General features: G+C 44.0%; 1 protein-coding gene across 1 annotated transcript in view; it reads left to right on the top strand.

The window, feature by feature from the left end:
* Positions 1–13,830, top strand: part of DENND3 (DENN domain containing 3) — a 41,284-nt gene extending 27,454 nt beyond the window's left edge. The window contains 10 exon segments of the mRNA XM_059836385.1: positions 906–1,168; positions 1,730–1,900; positions 2,836–2,965; positions 3,434–3,541; positions 4,791–4,930; positions 7,515–7,675; positions 9,278–9,411; positions 10,468–10,583; positions 10,713–10,850; positions 13,505–13,830. Of these exon segments, the coding sequence (XP_059692368.1) occupies positions 906–1,168; positions 1,730–1,900; positions 2,836–2,965; positions 3,434–3,541; positions 4,791–4,930; positions 7,515–7,675; positions 9,278–9,411; positions 10,468–10,583; positions 10,713–10,850; positions 13,505–13,705 (1,562 nt within the window). The 3' untranslated portion in view covers positions 13,706–13,830.
* Positions 13,831–20,004: the final 6,174 nt, after the last annotated feature.

Here is a 20,004-nt window from a genome sequence, read left to right as displayed (position 1 = left end):
GTGTTATCAAAGCACTGGGTAACATGGCAAGGTGGCAGTCTGTTAAAAATAAACTAACAAAATCCAGAATTCAAGTGGCTACAATGAAATTCCTCTTGAATGGTCATCATAGCAAAAGGAGAGGCTATGTTTATATTGGAGAGAATTTTCTTCTGTCCTGAATGAGATCTGAATCTTGTGATTGATCTCTAAAAGCATAGTTTGAGAGTGCTTTTATAAAATAGTATTCAGTTCTCTTCCTGTGCCTAGTTAACTCTGGTAACTGTAATATTTTGTGGCCACAAGGGATTAAACATTGGCAAGACTATAGCAAGACTTTCTGAAGCCAGAGGTAGCATACACCTCGCAAGAGTTTGTGTGTGTTTGAGATTCTGCTGTCCAAACACTTGAATTCTTAGGATAATTAATTAATTACTTAGAATACCTATTGCTGAAGTCTTTAACTGTTACAACTTTAGCTTTTATCCCACATTGGTAAGTATATGATATAGTAGCATTCAATAGAATAAAGAACTGGAAAGTTCTCATAATGAAAAGTATTCAGTTCAGTAGGGAAGTACAAACTCTTTGCCATTGGCTGACTGGATTTTTGGGATGAATTTAAAAAAGCAAGACTGGCACAGTGTTTGTTCCCTCCCTTTCTCCGTAGAGTAGGGTGGAAGGGAGGATGCCAGATGCATGGGACCTATGGCCTAGGCTAACTGCAGAGGACTATTTCTACCTCAAGAGAAGAATTTTGTCTCTTAACTGTTTTCCAAGCCTATTTTTTGTAGTTTTTGCACCTCACTTACCCATTATGCTGTTAGGAGCGCAATTTGAAAGTTAGTGGGTTCTTTTAAAGGTATCTTTCTGTGCAAATCTGTATAATCATTTCTTACAATAAACAAGTTTAAAAAATTTTTTAGGACATCAGAAACAAATTGATCCTGAAACATTCAGAGATTTCTACAACTACTGGAAAGAAACTGAAGCAGAAGCTCAAGAGGTGAATCTGCCACCAACAGTAATAGAGCATCTAGATAAAAATGAATGTGTCTACAAGTTATCCTGCTCAGTTAAAACTAACTATGGTGTAGGAAAAATAGCTCTGACCCAAAAGCGCTTATTCCTTTTGACTGAAGGAGGACGTCCTGGCTATGTCCAGATTGCTGCTTTCAGGGATATAGAGGTGAGCATCAAGTAACTTCTTGTTCTCTTGCATGCCTATGGATATAGGGCATGTTCCATTCTGTTAAGAGATCTGTCTCTCAACTTAAAGTTTCAGTAAGGAGTGTAGGAAACACTCTGAAGTCAGTAACTTATGAGTGGTTAGATAAAATTCTTGGTCTTTGGACCAAAAATTTCAGAGCTGATGTAGTACAGTTTGCTGGGTGCTAAGATGACATAGAATAAAAATCTGGAGGTCATAAACTCTAGATGTACAGAAGCGTGCAAAGTGCAGAACGTGGGATATAGAGCTAGAGAAGTTTAATAACATCAGTGTTAAGTGTGCGTATTTGACTGTGGTGTCAGCGAGCCAGCTTGTACCCACTGTGTAGCAAATTCTGTATGATGTTGTTTGAAACTTACATTTTCATAAAATCATCTCTGCTTAATGTTGTGTATGGACAATTGAAATCATTAGCTGTAGTTGTAAATAGAGAAAGTTGCCCTGTAGGATGCGTGTTGCACCTTATCTGTGATTGCATGGTGTATCTTCCTTGCTTTCTTTGTTCCTGTACATTTCCAGGATGTTAAGAGCACAACTGTAGCTTTCCTTCTTTTGAGAATACCTACTCTGAGGATTAAAACATTATCTAAAAAAGAAGTCTTTGAAGCTAACCTTAAAACTGAGTGTGATCTCTGGTACCTGATAGTGAAAGAAATGTGGGCTGGAAAGAAAATGGCGGATGATCACAAGGTATAAATATGGGAATTTTTAACCAAATAACTATGAAGTATGTGCTTTATGTCTCTGTTCTAAATAATTCGTGCATTAATCTTAGAATTTCTAGGTTTCAGTAAACAATAGCTAAGTAATAAACTTCTATTTTTGCTGTTACTTCTAAGTATAATACTTCTGGAATAATAAAAGGAAAAAAAGAGAGATTACATTTTAAAATGTAGGATACTTTTTTCCTCATCTGTTGGCATGGAACTTTTAATTTAGTCACTAGTTCTGTGAAAGAGTTTCTGAAGTTCACAACATATGAGAATAGTGATCCTAACTAACAGAAATTTTTCCCCACCTTGCTTCAAAATATAATGTGTAGAAAGAGTTTTGCCATGCTGGAACCCTGGTGACTATAGATCCTTTCAACAAATAGACCAAGATGTATTCTGTCACAGAAACCTTGAGAAAAAGGACCATACAAGCAGGGTTTCCATTTAAACCACGTAATTCTTCATGGCAGCTGAATTTAATAGTGAAGATGTAGCTTGGTGGTTCTTCAGGAAGGATTTGAATCATTTTAGCCAAGATGAAGCATAATGCGTACTTCCCTCCTGGGAAGAAAGATCCAGCCTGAAAATGGTTATCCATCCTATGTCTGCTGTGTGTTTTCCATCAGTGCCATTCATACGGTTTCATTTGCACGTCCTGTATCAAGATTGTGCCAGATATTCTTTCAGTGTAATGAATTAACACTGGCTCCTGGCTCCCTGCTCCATGACCTTGCTTGGGAGTGGAACGTGTGATGCGGGAGTGGAATTTGACCGCAAATAGCATGAATTATGCTGTAGGGCAGCAACTGGCTAGTGCTTGTGCTAAGCATGACATGCGTTGTGATTGTTGAACATGGAGACTTGTAAGAATAATGAGCAATAGATAAACTACAGTAAGACTTTTGTCTTTAGGATCCTCAGTATATTCAGCAAGCACTGACAAATGTTCTCCTGATGGATGCTGTGGTTGGTGCCCTGCAGTCCTCCAAAACCATATATGCAGCCTCAAAACTGTCTTATTTTGACAGGATGAAAAATGAAGGTCAGTCACATAGCAGTGTTACAAAGCCTCTGTTGTTGCATTGTCTGTCTCAGCCCTTTCTGTTTATAATCTGGTTTTCAAACTGATTAACTGTACAAATATAAAAAGATGTTAGTCTGATTGCACTTTCACAGATGTAGTTTGTTAAATAGTATTAATAGAAAGCTAAGGGGTTTGTTTTGTGGTTTGGTTTTTTTGCTTCTGTGCATCAGAATCATAGTTGGTACGTCTGTCTCGTGTTGGCTGTGGTGTTTTTGTTTTGATGGTTTAGACTGCTTGGGGGTTGTATGCATGGTTCTGCTACCAGAATTCATACACGTGGTCTTTGGGCTCTCCTAGTCAGCTAAGGCTAGAGGGAAGAAAAGTGAGAAATGTGAATCAATGGTGCAGAATTCTTATTTCGTAAGAATTATAGATTTATTTCAAGCTTAAGTATGCACTTCATGACCTTCTAAAAATCTATTTTAGTGCCTATGATGGTCCCCAAAACAACTTCAGAGACTTTAAAGCACAAGATCAACCCCTCAGCTGGTGAGACATTTCCACAGGCAATAGATGTCTTGCTTTATACACCAGGTAAGGTGATGTATTGCTTTCTTTATGTTAGCCCAGCTTTAATTAGCCTATAAAGCATGTTATCTCATAACACCTGGTATTATGACTGCCTGATTTTGTTCACGTTCTGACATGCTTTGGTTGCATGTTGAATACTAAAACAGAAAATCATTAAAAAAAAGAACAGTAATATTGCATATTAAGATACTCCAAGGCATAGCTTTCACAATCCTAATTTGTCTTCCTGTGTGTATATGCCTTATAATAGACTTCAATTATGTGTTAATGTGCCGATTTCCCATTAAGACTTCTGCTCATTTGTTGAGCAGGGTGGATGAATGATGCTCCACCATTGATCAATATTCATTGTTATTTTTTTATTTTTTAGTAGAGTCATATGGGGGTGTTTGGTTGAACCACAGTGCAGGGAATAGTGTACCACCTCTTGAAATCCCAGCCAGACCTACATGCTTGTAATTCTCACTGTATAATATGTGATCTAATGTACTATTCATCGCATGTAATTTAAGTCCATCCCTGAAGAAAGCATTATCACTTTCCTTGTGAGCTTTTGTGTGATACTTAGCACATTTATATCTGACTAATTCAAAAAGCATTGGAGAGAAAAAAAAAAGAAAAGTTAAGGACTGTGTGCAATGGGCATGAATTTAGGTAGCAGATATGTTAATTCCGGAAGTTTCTAACTCTTAACTTCATAACCTTACTAGTCTTCTGATGTAGGTTCATATGTAATTCCTAGTATTTGGGCAATTTCAGACAAAAGGGGAAAGTTAGTGGCATTCCGAAGTTAAGAACGTGGGCAGGAACAACTGTATGTGGGTGGGTGGGTGGTGGTGGGTTCAGTGCTGCTTTTCTTTCCTTGTAGTGTGAGGCTTCTCAGTGGAGTAGTAGTGTGAGGCTTCTCAGTGGAGCTCTAATGGAACAGATACAACTAATAAATCCACTCATTCTATTTCATAAGCCTTCCTGTAATCCCAGTGAGCTAACTACTTAGTCATCAATGAAAAATATTATCTCTGCTCTGAATAACTTTGAAGTGTAAGATTAAACCATGAGGTGAGCTTAACAAATAGATGAGAATGAGCACAAATTCATTGTGAAAACTGTGTCATTCATTAACTGGTGATGTGAGTTCCAGAACACAGATGCATTTCATTAGAAAGCCACTCTGCCTAATAATGGTTTTCCCACACGTTTCCAAAAGTGGTTTATTTTCTTTTACCTCTCATCTTCTTTGCTTCATTTCTAGGGCATCTTGACCCTTCAGAAAGACCTGGCAATGCTCATCCAAAACTATGGTGTGCTTTAAATGAGGGGAAAGTGGTGGTTTTTGATGCATCTACCTGGTCTATTCAACAACACTGTTTCAAAATGGGCCGCTCTAAACTGGTAAGACTGGCACATATATCACAATTGCTGCTTTAGCTTGGTGTTTTTGTTGCTATAGCCTGTATGACCCTGAATCACTCTCATTCCTTAAAAGTTGTAGTAAGGCACTTGAGTTGTCTGGGCTTCAGTTAACTTGGAGAAATGGAGATTTTTTTGAGAGAAAGGGAAAGGAGAGAAAATGGATTCATAACAAAAGTAGTAAACTGGTGGGAAGTGATGGATTTGATATCAGGAGGGCCTGCTGGCCTAACAACATGGCTTCTTGGGGTGGGAAGGTGGGTTTGAAACAGTTGACGAGAAAGAATAATGGAGAGAATCAATATAAAGAGAAGATGAGATGAACCCTAAGAATGGATGAAAAGTCACTTGTGCTGAAGAACTGGAAATTGGGGAAAGGTGTAAGGAAACCAGGTGGATGATACTGCAAGAGAGATAGTGCTCTAAAAGAAGACAGCTCAACCAGCAGGTTAGAGTTGCTTGTGAAAGACCACCTGAAAAGAATAACTTCCTCAATGAAAGGGGAAGCTGAACCAGAGCTGCAGACTGAGTGAAAAACACACACTAGAGAGAACACGCAGGCCACTTGTGGGAAAGCTGAGAAACATCACTGTGGATGAGTGTGGGAGAGAGTCAAAAAGGGAGAGGTAAAACTGATGGTGAAGGGCTGGGAAGATGAAAATCCAGGAGAAGAATTGGAATACTGACCTATTTGGTCCTGCATGTGGGTCGTGGCAATCCCAAGCACAAATACAGCCTGGGCGGAGAATGGATTGAGAGCAGCGCTGAGGAGAACGACTTGAGGGTGCTGGTTGACAAGAAGCTCAACATGAGCCAGCCGTGCGCGCTCACAGCCCAGAAAGCCAACCATATCCTGGGCTGCATCAAAAGAAGAATGACCAGCAGGTCAAAGGAGGTGATTCTCCCCCTCTGCTCTCGTGAGACCCCACCTCAGTACTGCTTTCAGCTCTGGGGCCCCCAACATAAGAAAGACATGGACCCATTGGAGTGAGTCCAGAGGAGGGCCACGAAGATGATCAGAGGACTGGAGCACCTCTCCTATGAGGACAGGCTGAGAGAGTTGGGATTGTTCAGCCTGGAGAAGAGAAGGCTCCAGGGAGACCTTCTAGCAGCCTTCCAGTACCTGAAAGGAGCCTACAAGAAAGCTCGAGAGGGACTTTTTAGTCATGGGCATGTAGTGGTAGGACAAGGGGTAATGGCTTTAAGCTGAAAGAGGGTAGATTTAGATTAGATATGAGGAAGAAATTCTTTACCATGAGGGTGGTAAGGCACTGGCACAGGTTGCCCAGAGAAGTTGTGGATGCCCCAACCCTGGAAGTGTTAAAGGTCAGGTTGGACGGGGCTTTGAGCAACCTGTTATAGTGGAAGGTGTCCCTGCCCATGGTGGTGGGGTTGGAACTAGGTGATCTTTAAGGTCTCTTCCAACCCAAACCATTCTATGATTCTATGATCTATGATGATTCTAAAGAAAAGGAAGAAAAGAGGAGGAAAGTTTTTGGAACTTGATGGGACTCAGGAGGGAGAGAAATGAAGAGCTTCTGAATAGGGGAAGGACATTCCAGAGACAGTGGAGAAGACAGTATTTTCTTACACACCATTCCTGACTGAAGTAGGAAGTATGTTTATATCAGGTGGTTAGGATGGCTTCGAATCTGGAAGAAGGCAATACACTAACTTCTGTGGTTTCCCCTGATGCCCTTTGTAACTTTAACTTTGGACCAGGAAATACAGCTTTGAGCAGTTACCAAGATATGTTATTAATCCTATTTACTGAAGGATAAACTCAGCACAGAGATCTGTCCTCTCTCATTATTTATAGAGCAGAGCAAAGGATAGAATACTGGAGCACTGAGTCTTAATCTCTGTTGTGGTTTAACCCCAGCTGGCAACTAAGCACCACACAGCCGCTTGCTCACTCCCCCCCACCCCAGTGGGATGGGGAAGAGAATTGGGAAAGTGAAAGTGAGAAGGCTCGTGGGTTAAGATAAGAACAGTTTAATAAATGAAATAATAACAATAAATTGTAATGAAAAGGAAAGTAACAAAGAAAAAAAAGAGAAATAAAACCCAAGAAAGACAAGTGATACAAATGAAAATAATTGCTCACCGCCCTCTGACCGATGCCCAGCCTGTCCCCAAGCAGCAGTCTCCCAGTCAGCTTGACCCCTAGTTTATATACTGAGCATGACGTCCTATGGTATGGGATATCCCTTTGGTCAGTTGGGGTCAGCTGTCCCAGCTGTGTCCCCTCCCAACTCCTTGTGCACCCCCAGCCTACTCGCTGGTGGGGTGGGGTGAGAAGCAGAAGAGGCCTTGGCTCTGTGTAAGCACTGCTCAGCAGTAACGAAAACATCTCTGTATTATCAACGCTGTTTCCAGCACAAATTCAAAACACAGCCCCATACTAGCTACTATGAAGGAAATTAACTCTACCCCAGCCAAAACCAGCACAATCTCATACTGTAATCACCAGAAAACTGTAGCATCTTAACATAGCCTTTTTCCATGTTATATTGAAAAGTGATTTTTCTTCTAGTTTTTATTTAATCCTGCTTTTTCTCCCCAGACTTGTATGATCATGGTAGAACAGAGTCAAGTGTGGATCGGTTCTCAAGACTCCATTATTTATATAATCAACACCCACAGTATGTCTTGTAATAAGCAACTAAATGATCATCGTTCTGATGTTACGGACATCATTGTGGAGAAGAAGAATGGAATACCCAGGTATATTTAATTACAGTGTTTTCTTAAAAATACATGTACAAGCAAATGTGAAGGACTTCGGTACCACGAGAGTCATGAACATGTGGACAATCTTCCTGTGGTTAAGTAGAAAGCTGTTTCATGTAGTTAGAACAGTATTCACCACTCTAGAGAATTTGGCCAGCAGTGAGCAGAGGACTAGTTAAACATGCAAATGAAACAGTATAATGCCTTATTTATTTGACTGAAACAAAGGCAAAAAGTTAACTTGTGCTTAAGGAAAAGGAGCCCATATAGGAAACCAGTGACTGATTTTCCTAGATGTTGGAAAGAATTTATTGTTTTGAGCAGGGGGGCTTATTCTGCTAACATAAGCCTTAATTTAGCCCATTTTTGTAGCTCCGATATTGTATATGGTAAACTAAGAATTTCCTTTTTAAAGAAAGAGTATTATGTACTTTGGAACAAAGAGGATAAAGGAATGCTTTTTTGGACAAGGATGAGAGCAGCCAGGAATTGGCAGCATCCAGCGATGAATCAATACAGATGCAGTTTAAAGACCACTTAATTTTTGCTTGGAGCACATCATCGACTAGATGTTTACAGCATGCTTCTAGATTTTTCCTGCCTGTTTGTAAAAGAAATAATACATTTATTGTTTTGTTGAGGCAAAATGCTTTTGATCTTTTGGTAGCACTGGGAAGAGTGTTGGCTGGAGGCCTTAACCTGCTGTCTTCCTATGGGAGCAGTAACTCCCAGGCCAGACCAGACATCAGCCATAGCTCTGCCAGTGGTGCAGCAGGCCTAACTGGGTTTAAGGGAGAATTTGCTTAGGAACCTTCTGAAAAAGGTTTTCTCATCTGATGATGACAAATGTTAAAGGTAAAATAAGAAAGGGGTAGTATAATTTGTTTTCTCAGGTGCAGTAGCAAAGAAAAACAGTTTTGAGATATTTTCATCCTAACTTGAGAAAAAATCCAACAGGCAACAATGTTCAGGAGAATTACAGGGAAAGTTTTTGTTGTACTTACCTCCTTATGTGTGATGTGATGCCTGCTCTAGTTCACTTAGAGCTCTGAATTTAGCCTGCAGTGTTTCCAATGATACAGAGTTTGTAAAGTATCATCTTAAGAAGGAAAAAATATCTGTACTAGAATACTTTGGTTCAATAGGAGACATAAGCAGCTTGAAGGTTGGATGCCTGGCTGCAACCCAGAGCTGTTGGTTGCTTAAATGCACTTTCAGCTGTGTAGAGCCAGCTACCTAGAATATAGCGAGGGGAGAAAAGAAGTTTCGATCCTTCCCTAGGCATCTTGGTGGGCACAGGATGGACATGCTCTTGTCCACTCAAGACTCTGGTCACCTTGTGTAAAAGAATTGAACCAGTCTAATTGTTTGGTATTAAACTAATGATACTATCTGGGCTTTAAGGCTTTTGGACTTCGTTTTTTGTTGGAAATAGTTACTGTGCTTTACTCTTTCAGTCTCTGAAATGAATAACTTTAATTTGGCTTATTGTAAAATTGATTATTTTGCATGTAAGTCTCTTCTGTGTATGCACTCTGTTCTGAACATGAATATACACTATACTATTGTTACTATTTTTTTAATCTGTACCAACAGTGAAGCGTACTCAAGCAGTTTAGATGGAACAGTGATAGCTTGGAACATCAGCACTCTGAAAGTTAATCGTGTCTTTCAGCTGCCCTGCCAAAATCTCACTTCTATCAAGCTTCATAACGACCAGCTGTGGTGCTGTAAGTAAATTCCTCAAATAATTAAAAAAAAAGTAAAATGTCATCTTCACATAATAATGCTGTTTTATTAGACAGAACAATACATTAATCTCAAACTCAGACTTAGGTGTACACGATGTTCTTCCCCCACTCTCCACTTAGTCTGTTTAAGCAGCCTTCTGTAGGTAAGGTCTCCAAAACACTTACTTACATAGTTGGCTACCCTAGATCACTCCTGGAGGTATTGCCCCCGCTGCAGGATGTGACTTCTGGCTGCACTGTATTTGTCTGACCTCCTCCGGTGATGCCTGTAAATTGGAGTGGAAAACTTTGAGAAAGTCCTTTTAAAGTCTAGAGGGGCAATAGCGGTTGCAAATTGCATTTGGTATTTCAGCTAGACTCCACGGTATTGGTCTGACTTGGTAATCCCCAGACCTGCATTTTGGCCACTTCTAGAAATTTGTCATCCTCTCTGTAGGAGTTTAGATGAATAAAGTAAAGCTTTATGCTAGGGTAAAAGAGCATCTAGAAGTTGTTTCATAAATGGTGACCGATTCAAGAATTTTGCACTGATTCCTAGTACTGCCATACACAAAAACCTAGATCCAAACATATCTTAACAGAACAGCACCTAAAGCTTTGTGAAATTCCTGATCCTGCTGTGGGCAGTAGTGATGCTGCCATTGCTGTGGTGGGGTAAGGATTCAGCCCTGTTAACTTTGTAGCACAGACACTTGGTCTCAGTTCTGTAGATGAAAATAATTGTGTACTTGAGAACCTAAGTATGAGATGTCCTAATTTTTAAGGAGTTTGTTTCTTCTCCTGTCATCGTGTCTGAACTCTAAACTAACAGGTGTGTACACTGCAGAACAGCAACTGGTGTTTGGAGGAAGAACAGATCTAAAAAATAGATACTGTGAAAACCAGGAAGAAGTACCTCAAAGATTTCACTGTTGATTGAGAAACAAGACAGTTGTTAGATGCATCCATTTTATTTTGCCTTTTTTTTCTCCGTGGTGTATAGAGATGGAGGAAGTAAGCACTTCTGTTACTAACTCTTTATCTTTAATATTAAAGGTACTGGAAGTTGCATACTTGTAATGTCAACTCATGAATTTCGAATACAGATGAAAATTGAGCATTACCTGAAGGATGTGTGTTCCTGTTTTCTCTGCTTCCAGCTCTTTCCTGAGGTATTACATTTAAACTGTTAATAGAGTTTAAAGGAAGCATGACTATGTGGCATTATAAGCCATAGTTACTTATCACAATATACTTCCTGTCAGCAGTGCTCACATTAAACGTATTTTTCTGTGCTTTAGAGAGACGAAGTGTGGGCGTCTTATTCGGGGAGTAGTGACCTGTATATTTGGAACACCAAAGACTTTACAAGTACACCTCAAAAGATTCATCTTCAAGATTGCTCTGAGATTACTTGTATGATAAGAGTTAAAAATCAGGTGAGAGACATTTGCACCGGTTTTACCTGTTGTGGAATTCTTTACTAAAGTTTTGTTTGTTTGCAGCTCTCATAGGCTGTCATTGGTTAGCTTCCATACTGGGTGTTTGCATACATACTGGTTTGAAATGTTGATTCCTCTTTGAAACCAGAGACACTAATGACTGCCCAACACAACTGGCTGTTACAGGTATACCCCAAAATGCATGTCAAGCGAAAAGCCTCATCGGTAGTTAAATGCGTGGTGACTTTTATTAGCCACTGACATTTTCACGGAACCGTAGAAATGGAAAGTTTAGGTCCCTTGATATTTAATCTCAGGGCTCCTAAGACTAAGCTTTGGAAAAGGTTAGTAGACAAACAATAAATGCCAATTAGCTGGCCTAGTTTTGCAGATGAGCTTTTTCTTGTCTAGTTACCATATTCCTAACTCAACAGAGACCAAAGGAGCCAATGGCTTTCTACCGTAGCATCTTGTGTCTTTGCCTTTATTGGCCTCAGGCTGTGTACCTGCTCTTTCTGCATGATATCACTAGCTGTGCAAATGACTGTAGTTGTGATGCCACATGGACAGGCTTAGGGTTAATTTGCAAATAAATAGCTAATATATGTCTATTGGGAAAGCAACCCTTTCTCAGATTTTTGCTCCTTCCTTCTTCAAAAATGACTTTTTTTATGAAGTGCCTCATAAAATAGGGAAGCTTTCTGTGTATTCAGCCCTTGGTTAGAGTTGTGAACGAAAGTGGAAAAACCTTTTGAGATCCTGCCCCAAAGTAGAGATGGATATGTTTAACCCCTGTTTTAAGGGTGTTAAAGGATTGTTTGGAAACCCCAAGGCATTCAGCTCTCTTTTGTTCTACTTAAGAACTTTGTTTCTTTTCTCTTCCACATATTCCTCACTCAGCTCCACCTTAGCTAACATTGTAGTCCAGCTCATCGATACAAAAAGAACAACTGGAAAATATCCCTTTGTGATCCATCTCCTGAACCTGAGTGTTCAATGTGCCATCTTTCAGCCTGCCAACAGCTCGGCAGCCTTGGTTTTCCAAGGGGGAGTCTGGAGCCTGTTGTAGTAGCTGGAGCACCCATACTCCTCTTCTGCCACAGTATCACTGTCCTTGAGAAAGCCTTTACCAACCTGCAAGTTCAAACGACGACGTTGGTAGGGTTGTCTGCCACAGGCTTGCTTTTAAGTGCTTTCGTTAAAACCAAGCTGATTTTGTCTTTAAGAAACCTGAGACAAAACCAATTGCATAAAGTGTTTATCTGAAATAGGATTCTTTCTGGCTGGCAAGCATTACTAATACACAATGGTGAGTACTTATCCTGTATAAAACTATGCATAAGAGGACCACAGCTGTTTTCTGCTGGGTCGGACCAGGTGCAGCTGACCCTGTATTCTGCCTCTAATGGTGGCAATAGCAATGCTATGTAAGGAGAGCGTGTGAACTTGGCCTGTATTTGCAGTCTATTCCCCTTAAGCTCCTGCACTGTCTATGGTTCTTGTTTAGGGGTGCTAAAATATACACCTCTGCCTCAGTCTTTTATGATCTTTTTTTGGATCTAGTCTCTGTGGATCTGATTTTATTTTGAACTTGCTGGTGCCACAGCTTCCTGTAGCAGCAGGTTCCAGAAGTTCACTGCCAGCCATGTACAGAGAAGTACTTTCCTCTAAGTGAAACTGAACTCTTACTGGTTTCCACATGTGTCCCTTACTTCTCTAATTGCGGGATGTGTTGAACAACGGTTCTACATTCTACTTTTGTGATTTTGTAAACCTTAATGTGATCCCTCCTTAGCTGCCTTCTCTCCAGCCTGAGGAGTCCTGGCTTTTTCCATCTTTGCTCATATGACAGCTGTTCCTTTCTCTTGATAGTTTTAGTTACTCTTCCCTGGATTTTCTCTGCTTTTGCTGTGCAGAGAGCAGAACTGCACACAGCACTTAAGACACGGGCACGCTGTGGTTCGTACGGTGGTAAAGTGACACCTTCTGTCTTATTCTTTGCACTGGGTTTGTAGAACCAAAGGCAAGTCGAGTTGCCTAGGTGAGCAGCTCCAGTGCCGGCACGATCAGTAGCGGAGCGCTCTAGCATGGTGTACAGGGACGTTTTCTGAACTGGGGAAACCTGAGGGGAATGGAGACACCTGCCAGGAGCCCACAGCTTGCGCCACAGAGGCTGAGGAGACCTGGGCAGGGCCAGGAGCAACCACAGTCAAGCCCCCACACATAAAAGAAGCCCCTGGGGAGCGCTAGCGACCAGGGTGGGCAAACAGGGCATGGTGCGGCAGTTTGCGCAGCAGTTGGTACGCAGGAAAGGCGCTGAAGCTCTGCCCACTTGATCAGGGAGCAATGGTATCTATCCGGCAGAAGGCCATGGTCTCTCTAAACTCTTCACCTGCCGCGACTGACACAGCTTCCCAGGCAGAGCTCCGGTGGGAACATGCTGCCAGCCAGGTGTCAGGCTGTGGGGTGTGCCCTGCTCTTACACCAGTACCGGACGTGTATATATATATGAAATTTTCAGTGTTTCTACCTTTCCCAGCCTAGTGAGAGAGAACCCTCACTGTATCAATGTGGCATGTAAAACTCCTTGACTATGTCCTAGACTGAAGTGTAAAGTAGTGAAAGTGATTGTGGCTTTGTTTTTCCTCCAGATGTGGGTTGGCAGCAGTGGAAGATCACAAGGCAAAAGCAAAGGGAAGATTTATGTGATCAATGCTGAGAAGAAGACTGTGGAGAAGGAGTTGGTTGGTCATGCTGATACGGTAAAGGCGCTGTGCTCGGCAGAGGACAGATATGTCCTCAGCGGCTCTGGAAAGGAAGAAGGGAAGATTGCCATTTGGAAAGCTGAATAGTTAAGCTATTCAAAATATGTCTACCTGTGCCAGAAAAAAAGTGAAGACCTCAGGCTGTGTTTACTCCAGCATTTTGCATCTATTTCAACCACCTGTCAGTGTTATTGTTTTGTATTTATTGAGTTATTTTAGTCCTTACATGCCTGTAGAAAATCAAAGTAGGAGTGAATCTCCCCTTGCACCTTCTACTGTTCCTGCACGTTTGATAAAGAAACGGAAATGTGAATAGAGGAGTCACTGGCTTTAATCTTGACACGTGTTGTTGTGAAGGGTCAGGGTTATAGGCCTGACTGCACGGTGCAGATTGCATTGAGAAAGCTGAAGCCAGCTCAGTAATTCCACTGGAGCTCTTTCCGGGCAGTGTGTGGCTTGCTTGAAAAGTGGGGTTCAATACTGTCTTTACAGCCTATAATAGCTGGAAATGGTCACTGAAAAAAACCTAAGTGCGTTTGTTGGATTTATGGAGTTACTGTAAATGCTGAGTATCTTTCTGAACTAGCAGCTAGGTTTAGCTGGGAAGACTGTCCGTTAGCCCTCGGTATATTTATGGTGCTGTATTATTTAAAATGTAGACACAGACAGGCTCTCCCTGATAGCACTGAAAGCTCCCTGCTGGTGAAACAAGATACTTGGATATTCTTAATGACTGTTTTACTGTTTAAACTTGTTCTTCCTTTAAAAACAATGCACAGCACTTGGCATTTGTAACAGTTTCTGAAACTGATTTTTTTTTTTTTTTTTTTGCTCTGAAGCATTTAATTTATTTAATTTCCCTATATATTATACTTGCTTTTGGAAGCCACCTTTCAGCTACTGTGCAAACAAACCTCTGCCATTCCTCCCTTCAGTTGCTGTTTCTGTAATCAGAATTTTGTGTATTTTGTGTAGAACCTGCTTAATTTTTAAGTACTGCAGAGTCATCAGACTACTCCTCAATTACTGACGTGAGCATCATCGGATTGCAGTCTAGAGGATTCTCCTGAGCAGCGTTCACTAATCACTTCCGGATGTACATTGTTTTTTCCATTGACAACCATTATCTACAAGTAAAACAATAAATCTATGCAGAATAGTTTTATCTGTATCAGTGCTGAGTGAAGTGGAATACAATATTTAAAATATTGTAAATAGGAGGAAAAAATGGGCTGCTACTTTTGTTAATAAATATAAAACAGTGTAGGCCTAATAGAAGTGTACACTACTGGAAATAACTCCATGTAGTATTTCTAACTCTTTCAATGTGCTGATGAAAGGTTTTATCATATGATGGTAACTGAAATTTTACCTTTTTAGTTGTAAGAATATTAAACACTATATTGATACTCTGGCCTCTCTTTGTTCTTTTTCCGGTGTAACTCGATACACAATACAAGAATGATGATTTTTAGCACTGACTTGCATCCTGTCTGTCTGTGTACTATGGAGAATAATTGCCTAGGTTTTTCTCTCTACATATTCTCCTTTCTAAAACCAGCTTCTGCTGGTAATGTGTCCTCCTTTGAGTCCCTCATCTGTAACTTTCAGGTTCCTCATTTCCTCCCCTGACAGCTGGCTGGCTGGTGGTGGTAAGTGAAATGAACTATTTACTGAATTGAAAGATTTCTCTGTACAGAAACACACAAGCGCTGTTAATGAAATTTCACTTGCTGCAGAGATGAACCCAGCTACACCAACCTGCCACCTGCCTGTCATTGCCTTCAATGATTTTCATTCCAGCCAGACTTTTTAAACCTGGTTTTGCCTTCTCAGCTGGTTCGTACCCAGCTTGTGAAAATACCAGATGACAAAACCAGCAAATGTCCATTTTTTTGAGCTTGTAAATTCTTTTATTGATGAGACGCCAAAGTGATTTATTGAATAGGAATGTAATTTATGGAGTAGATGTCTTCTCTTTAAAAACACTTCTTTCTTTAATACCAGCTGTTGAACACCAGTATACAGGACCACATCAGACAAAACCATGAGGTACAAAGATCCTTCAAGAAAACTAACCCATCCCCAAGAGCAGAAGGACCAGCAATACCAATGCATCTGACTTGAGGAGCACAATGGCGTGTTGGTTTGTCTCTCCCGGTGTGATGAGAAAGCTCAGGTATGTGTTCACTTCCCGTTTCAGCTTTGCTCCAGCGTTACAGCTGTGGAAATGAACGTGCAGGAACAGTTCTGCGGGGTTTTGTTCAGTTTTCGGTGGATTTTCAGTTACTTCCCGTGGGCCTCTTGGAGGTGGGAAGGCACAGGGGAAGGGATCCTCAGATCCCTGGTGGTCCTCAGAGCTCCTCTTTGCCATGATGCCTACTACAAGCTTGCCAGGTCTAGTTGCCAGTGCACAGCCTGCACTCATCCTGCTGACTGGTACTGGCTCGTGACTTCGGTGTAGTAATCTCTCTGTCCGGCTGTTGTTTCACCCTGGGGTAAGCTGTTTGAGGCAGAGACCATTCTTCTGGTTGTGCTTGCGTAATGCTTAGCATGACGCCGTGTTGGCCCATAGCAAGGACTCCTGCGAGTTGTGACACTATAAATACTAGCGCTTGACGGCTTGGATTTTGTAAACCATTTGTTGAGCCTTTCACTTCAAAAGCAGGTTGTCAGGACTCAAAACAGGCTGACAAACAGTGGGAAAGCTTTATGCTCTACCCGAAATTGTCTCAATCTCAAAATAGTGTTCAGAGGTTGCTACCTGAATAGAAAACACAAGTTTTAGAACTATTTATAATATTGATTGACCAGACAGAGCCACTGCATCCTGCCAGTCTGTTCTCTTTTCCCTTGCTCAGAGAGATTTTGGCTCCTCTCTGCTTATCTCCAAGTAATTGCCTCCCAGAGAAGGGACAAAGTCCTTCCAAGCAGTAAGATCTCCCTCACAGGAGAAGAGAGGCAGTAAGTGACCGCTCCAAGCATACATACTCGATCCCTCTCTTGCCATAACCCTGAGCTGCTATTGGGGTTGGTCAGCCTCCCCCTGAGCCTCTGGTCAGGTCCTCTCCGAGCCCAGCTGTGCCACCATCCCCTTCTCCTCTGCCTCTGTGAAGTGTTGCCCATTTCTTCAAAGCCAGCTGAAGTTCAAGGGTAATGTTTGTTCAACTCCTTTTTGCTGTTGATTCTGCCCCCCCACCCCCCCGGGTTTCCTGAACCGGGGGGAACTTCAGGGGAGCAGAGAGACTCAACAGGAGCCCGCAGCTCGTGCCACAGTGGCTAGGAGACCTGGCCAGGAGCTGACTAGGGAAGGTGCCCTCCTAGATTTGTTGTTTGTAAACAGAGAGGGACTCGTGGGCGAAGTGGTGATTGGTGGCTGTCTCTGTCACAGGTACCATGAAGTGGCTCCAGTTTCAAATTGCTGGTGAGTGGAGAAAAACTGCCAGCAAAACTTCAACCCTGGATATGGGGAGAGCAGCCTTCGGGCTGCTGAAGGAGCTAGTTAGTAAAGTCTGCTGGGAATCTGCTTTTGCAGGTATTGGGGTCCATGAATGCTGGTCCCTTTTTAAGAGCTGCTTCTTAAGAGCACAGGAGCAGGCAATTCCAAATTGTCGGAAGTCAAGCAAGTAGGGCAGAAGGCCGGCTTGGCTGAGCAGAGACAGTCTTCTAGAACTTCGGTGGAAAAGAAAAGCGTATGGACACTGGAAGCGAAGACAGATGACATAGGAGGACTACAGAGAGCAGCCCTGCGGAAAGGTATCTGGGTGTTTGGGTTGATGGCATGTTGACTATGAGTCAACAGTGTGCCCTGGCAGCCAGAAGGGCCAACTGTGTCCTGGGGTGCATCAAGCACAGTGTGGCTAGCTGGTCGAGGGAGGTGATCGTCCCTCTCTTACACCACACTGGTGCGGCCCCACCTCGAGCACCGTGAGCAGTTTTGGGAGCCTCAATATGAGAAATACATCAAACTGTTAGAGGGTGTCCAGTGGAGGGTGACCAAGATGGTGAAAGGCCTGAGGGCAAGACTTATGAGGAGTGGCTGAGGTGACTTGGCTTGTTCAGCTTGGAGAAGAAAAGGCTGAGGGGTGACCTCATCGCAGTCTACACCTTCCTCAAGGTGGGGCAGTGGGGGGGGGGGGTGTGCTGATCTCCTCTCTGGTGACGAGCGATAGGGCACGAGGAAATGGAATGAAGCTGCGTCAGGGGAAGTTCAGATTGGACATTAGGAAAAGGAGACGTTAGGAATGGAGAGGGTGGTTGGTCACTGAACGGGCTGCCCAGGTCACGGCACCAAGCCTGTCAGAGTTCAAGGAGCGTCTGGAGGCCACTTTTGGTCATATGGTTTAGTTTTAGGTAGTCCTGCGAGGAGCAGGGACTTGGACGCGATGATGCTTATGCATCCCTTCCAACTTGAGATATTCTACCATTCTATGATTCAAACCAAGGGATGGCAGTGTTTGCTTCTAGAAATAACCCAGCTGCAGAGACGGGAGCTGCTTGGAAATTCAGGCTGTCTTGTGCTGGCTGTGTTCTCCCTGACAGGACCATGCAGTGAGGTAGGAAACAGCCCCTTCCTCTGCCTTCCAGCCTGCGTTCACGGGCTGCCGTGGGTCTGTTTGTAGGACTAGACCCCTTTTTCCATCACTACCAACTGAATCCTGCCTCTCGCTGTCAGCCTTTTGGGGCGAATGAAGCAAAACCCCATCCTCACCCCCCCCCGCTGCCATGAATTATTTACCTCTGTTGCTTTTTCTGTACCCATTTCAGCTCTTGCGTTCCTGGCCCTCTCCCCAGGGATGCAGCGCACCCCATGGCGGAGGCTGTCATTTGCTGCGTGGCATTGATGTGGGTCCCAGCTGCGATGGGGTCAGCTGCTGTTTGGGGGCTGAGGATGAGGTAGGATGTGAGCTGCAGAATTCCCCCCGGTGTCTGGCTTCCCCCTCCATGGTGCTTTAGCCCAGTGCCTGGGCACAGGTCCCCCGCTCTCGGCAGTGGGTGGGTGGTCTTTGCGCCACCCCAGGTGTCAGGACAAGGAGGATGCTGCACAAATGCCATTTGGCACTGGTGCAGCCTCACAGACCCAGAAAAGGGGGCAAATTCTGCCTGATAAGGGCTGGGAGCTGCAGTGGCAGCTTCCCCCCTGCCCTTGGCCCTGGGATTTGGGCCACTGTCCTGCTGCAACGCCCCTTTCATTGCTGTGGCCCTCCAGGGCTCTTTCCCTGCTGGGTGGCTGCCCCCTGCCCCTTTTCGGGGTGTCCCATGGGACATGTGTCTGTGGTGTCACCACCTGGAAGATGACAACGCCCCGCAGGCACATCCCCTCTCCCCCTTGAGCTCTGTGCTCGCGTGTCGTGCAGTGAGGCCGGAGCTGCTGGGGAGTTGGGTGGTAGTGGGGGTCTGGGAGTGCACGAGGTCTCAGCTCTGCCCGGTGCCTGCGTGGGGGCAACCACGTGGGGTGCACAAGAGGGCCTGATCCTGCAGGGCACAGCTGGGTTGGGCAGCTCAGCAGAGCCTGCATCCAGCAGCAGCAGCCTCGCAGAGGTGGTGACAAGCAGCCAGTGTTGTTCCTCTGCAGATACCCAAGGACAGCCCCTGGCAGCAGGCGGCATTGTCTTCCCTTCCTGCGTTGAGCGCTGGCGATGGACATGGGGACCAGATGCCACCCACCCCCCAGGAGGGGAGAGAAGCCACCCCAGCTGCTCGAAGCCTGAGGGATGCAGGGACTGACCCCACTGGGGCAGACTGGGGCTGGGGGGAAGATACTGGTTTGCTGGCTGTTCCATCCTGGGTCCAGACTGGAAAGCGGGGGCAGCGCTGGGGCAGGCTTCTCTCTGAGCTGTTCCCGGCCACTCCAAGGCCACTGTGAGCTATTTTGGAACGGCTGCGTGTAACTTGAACGATAGCTCAGGGAGTGACGCAGCTCCTCTGTCCTCAGGCCTTCCTCAGCACGCTCCAGCCAGCTTGACCCGAGGACCCACTTCCAACCCGAGGAGGGACCCGATGCTCCTGGCCAGGGAATCGCAGCGTCCCGCTCCGAGGGCCAGGGGATGGGTCACAGCTCCTGAGCCGGGCAATGTGCTTTCTCACCTCTCCTCCTCACTGAGCATCACCCTGCAGGAACAACAGCAGCCGGGAGGTTTCTGCCTCCTCCGACTCTCCCCAGGCCGCATCCTGCCGCAGCACGGAAAGGGTGAAGAGGGCTGCCCTGTCCTCCCCCTTCCTGGCACAGGGGATAGGGCTGATAACATGGATACTCAGGAGGAGATGCATGGACAGAGAGGGGCTCAGTGTCATGCCTTGCAAGACCCACCCCAGGGAGGGTCAGGTTTCTTTCTTTGCTGCTTCCACGTCCCTTTGGCCTCTTCACTTTTAATCATGCCAGGAGA

This window comes from Gavia stellata, chromosome 3 (genome assembly GCF_030936135.1).
Source record: "Gavia stellata isolate bGavSte3 chromosome 3, bGavSte3.hap2, whole genome shotgun sequence".
NCBI lineage: Eukaryota > Metazoa > Chordata > Aves > Gaviiformes > Gaviidae > Gavia > Gavia stellata.
Note: the sequence above shows the minus strand (reverse complement) of the source record. Positions and strands in the feature narration are given on the sequence as shown.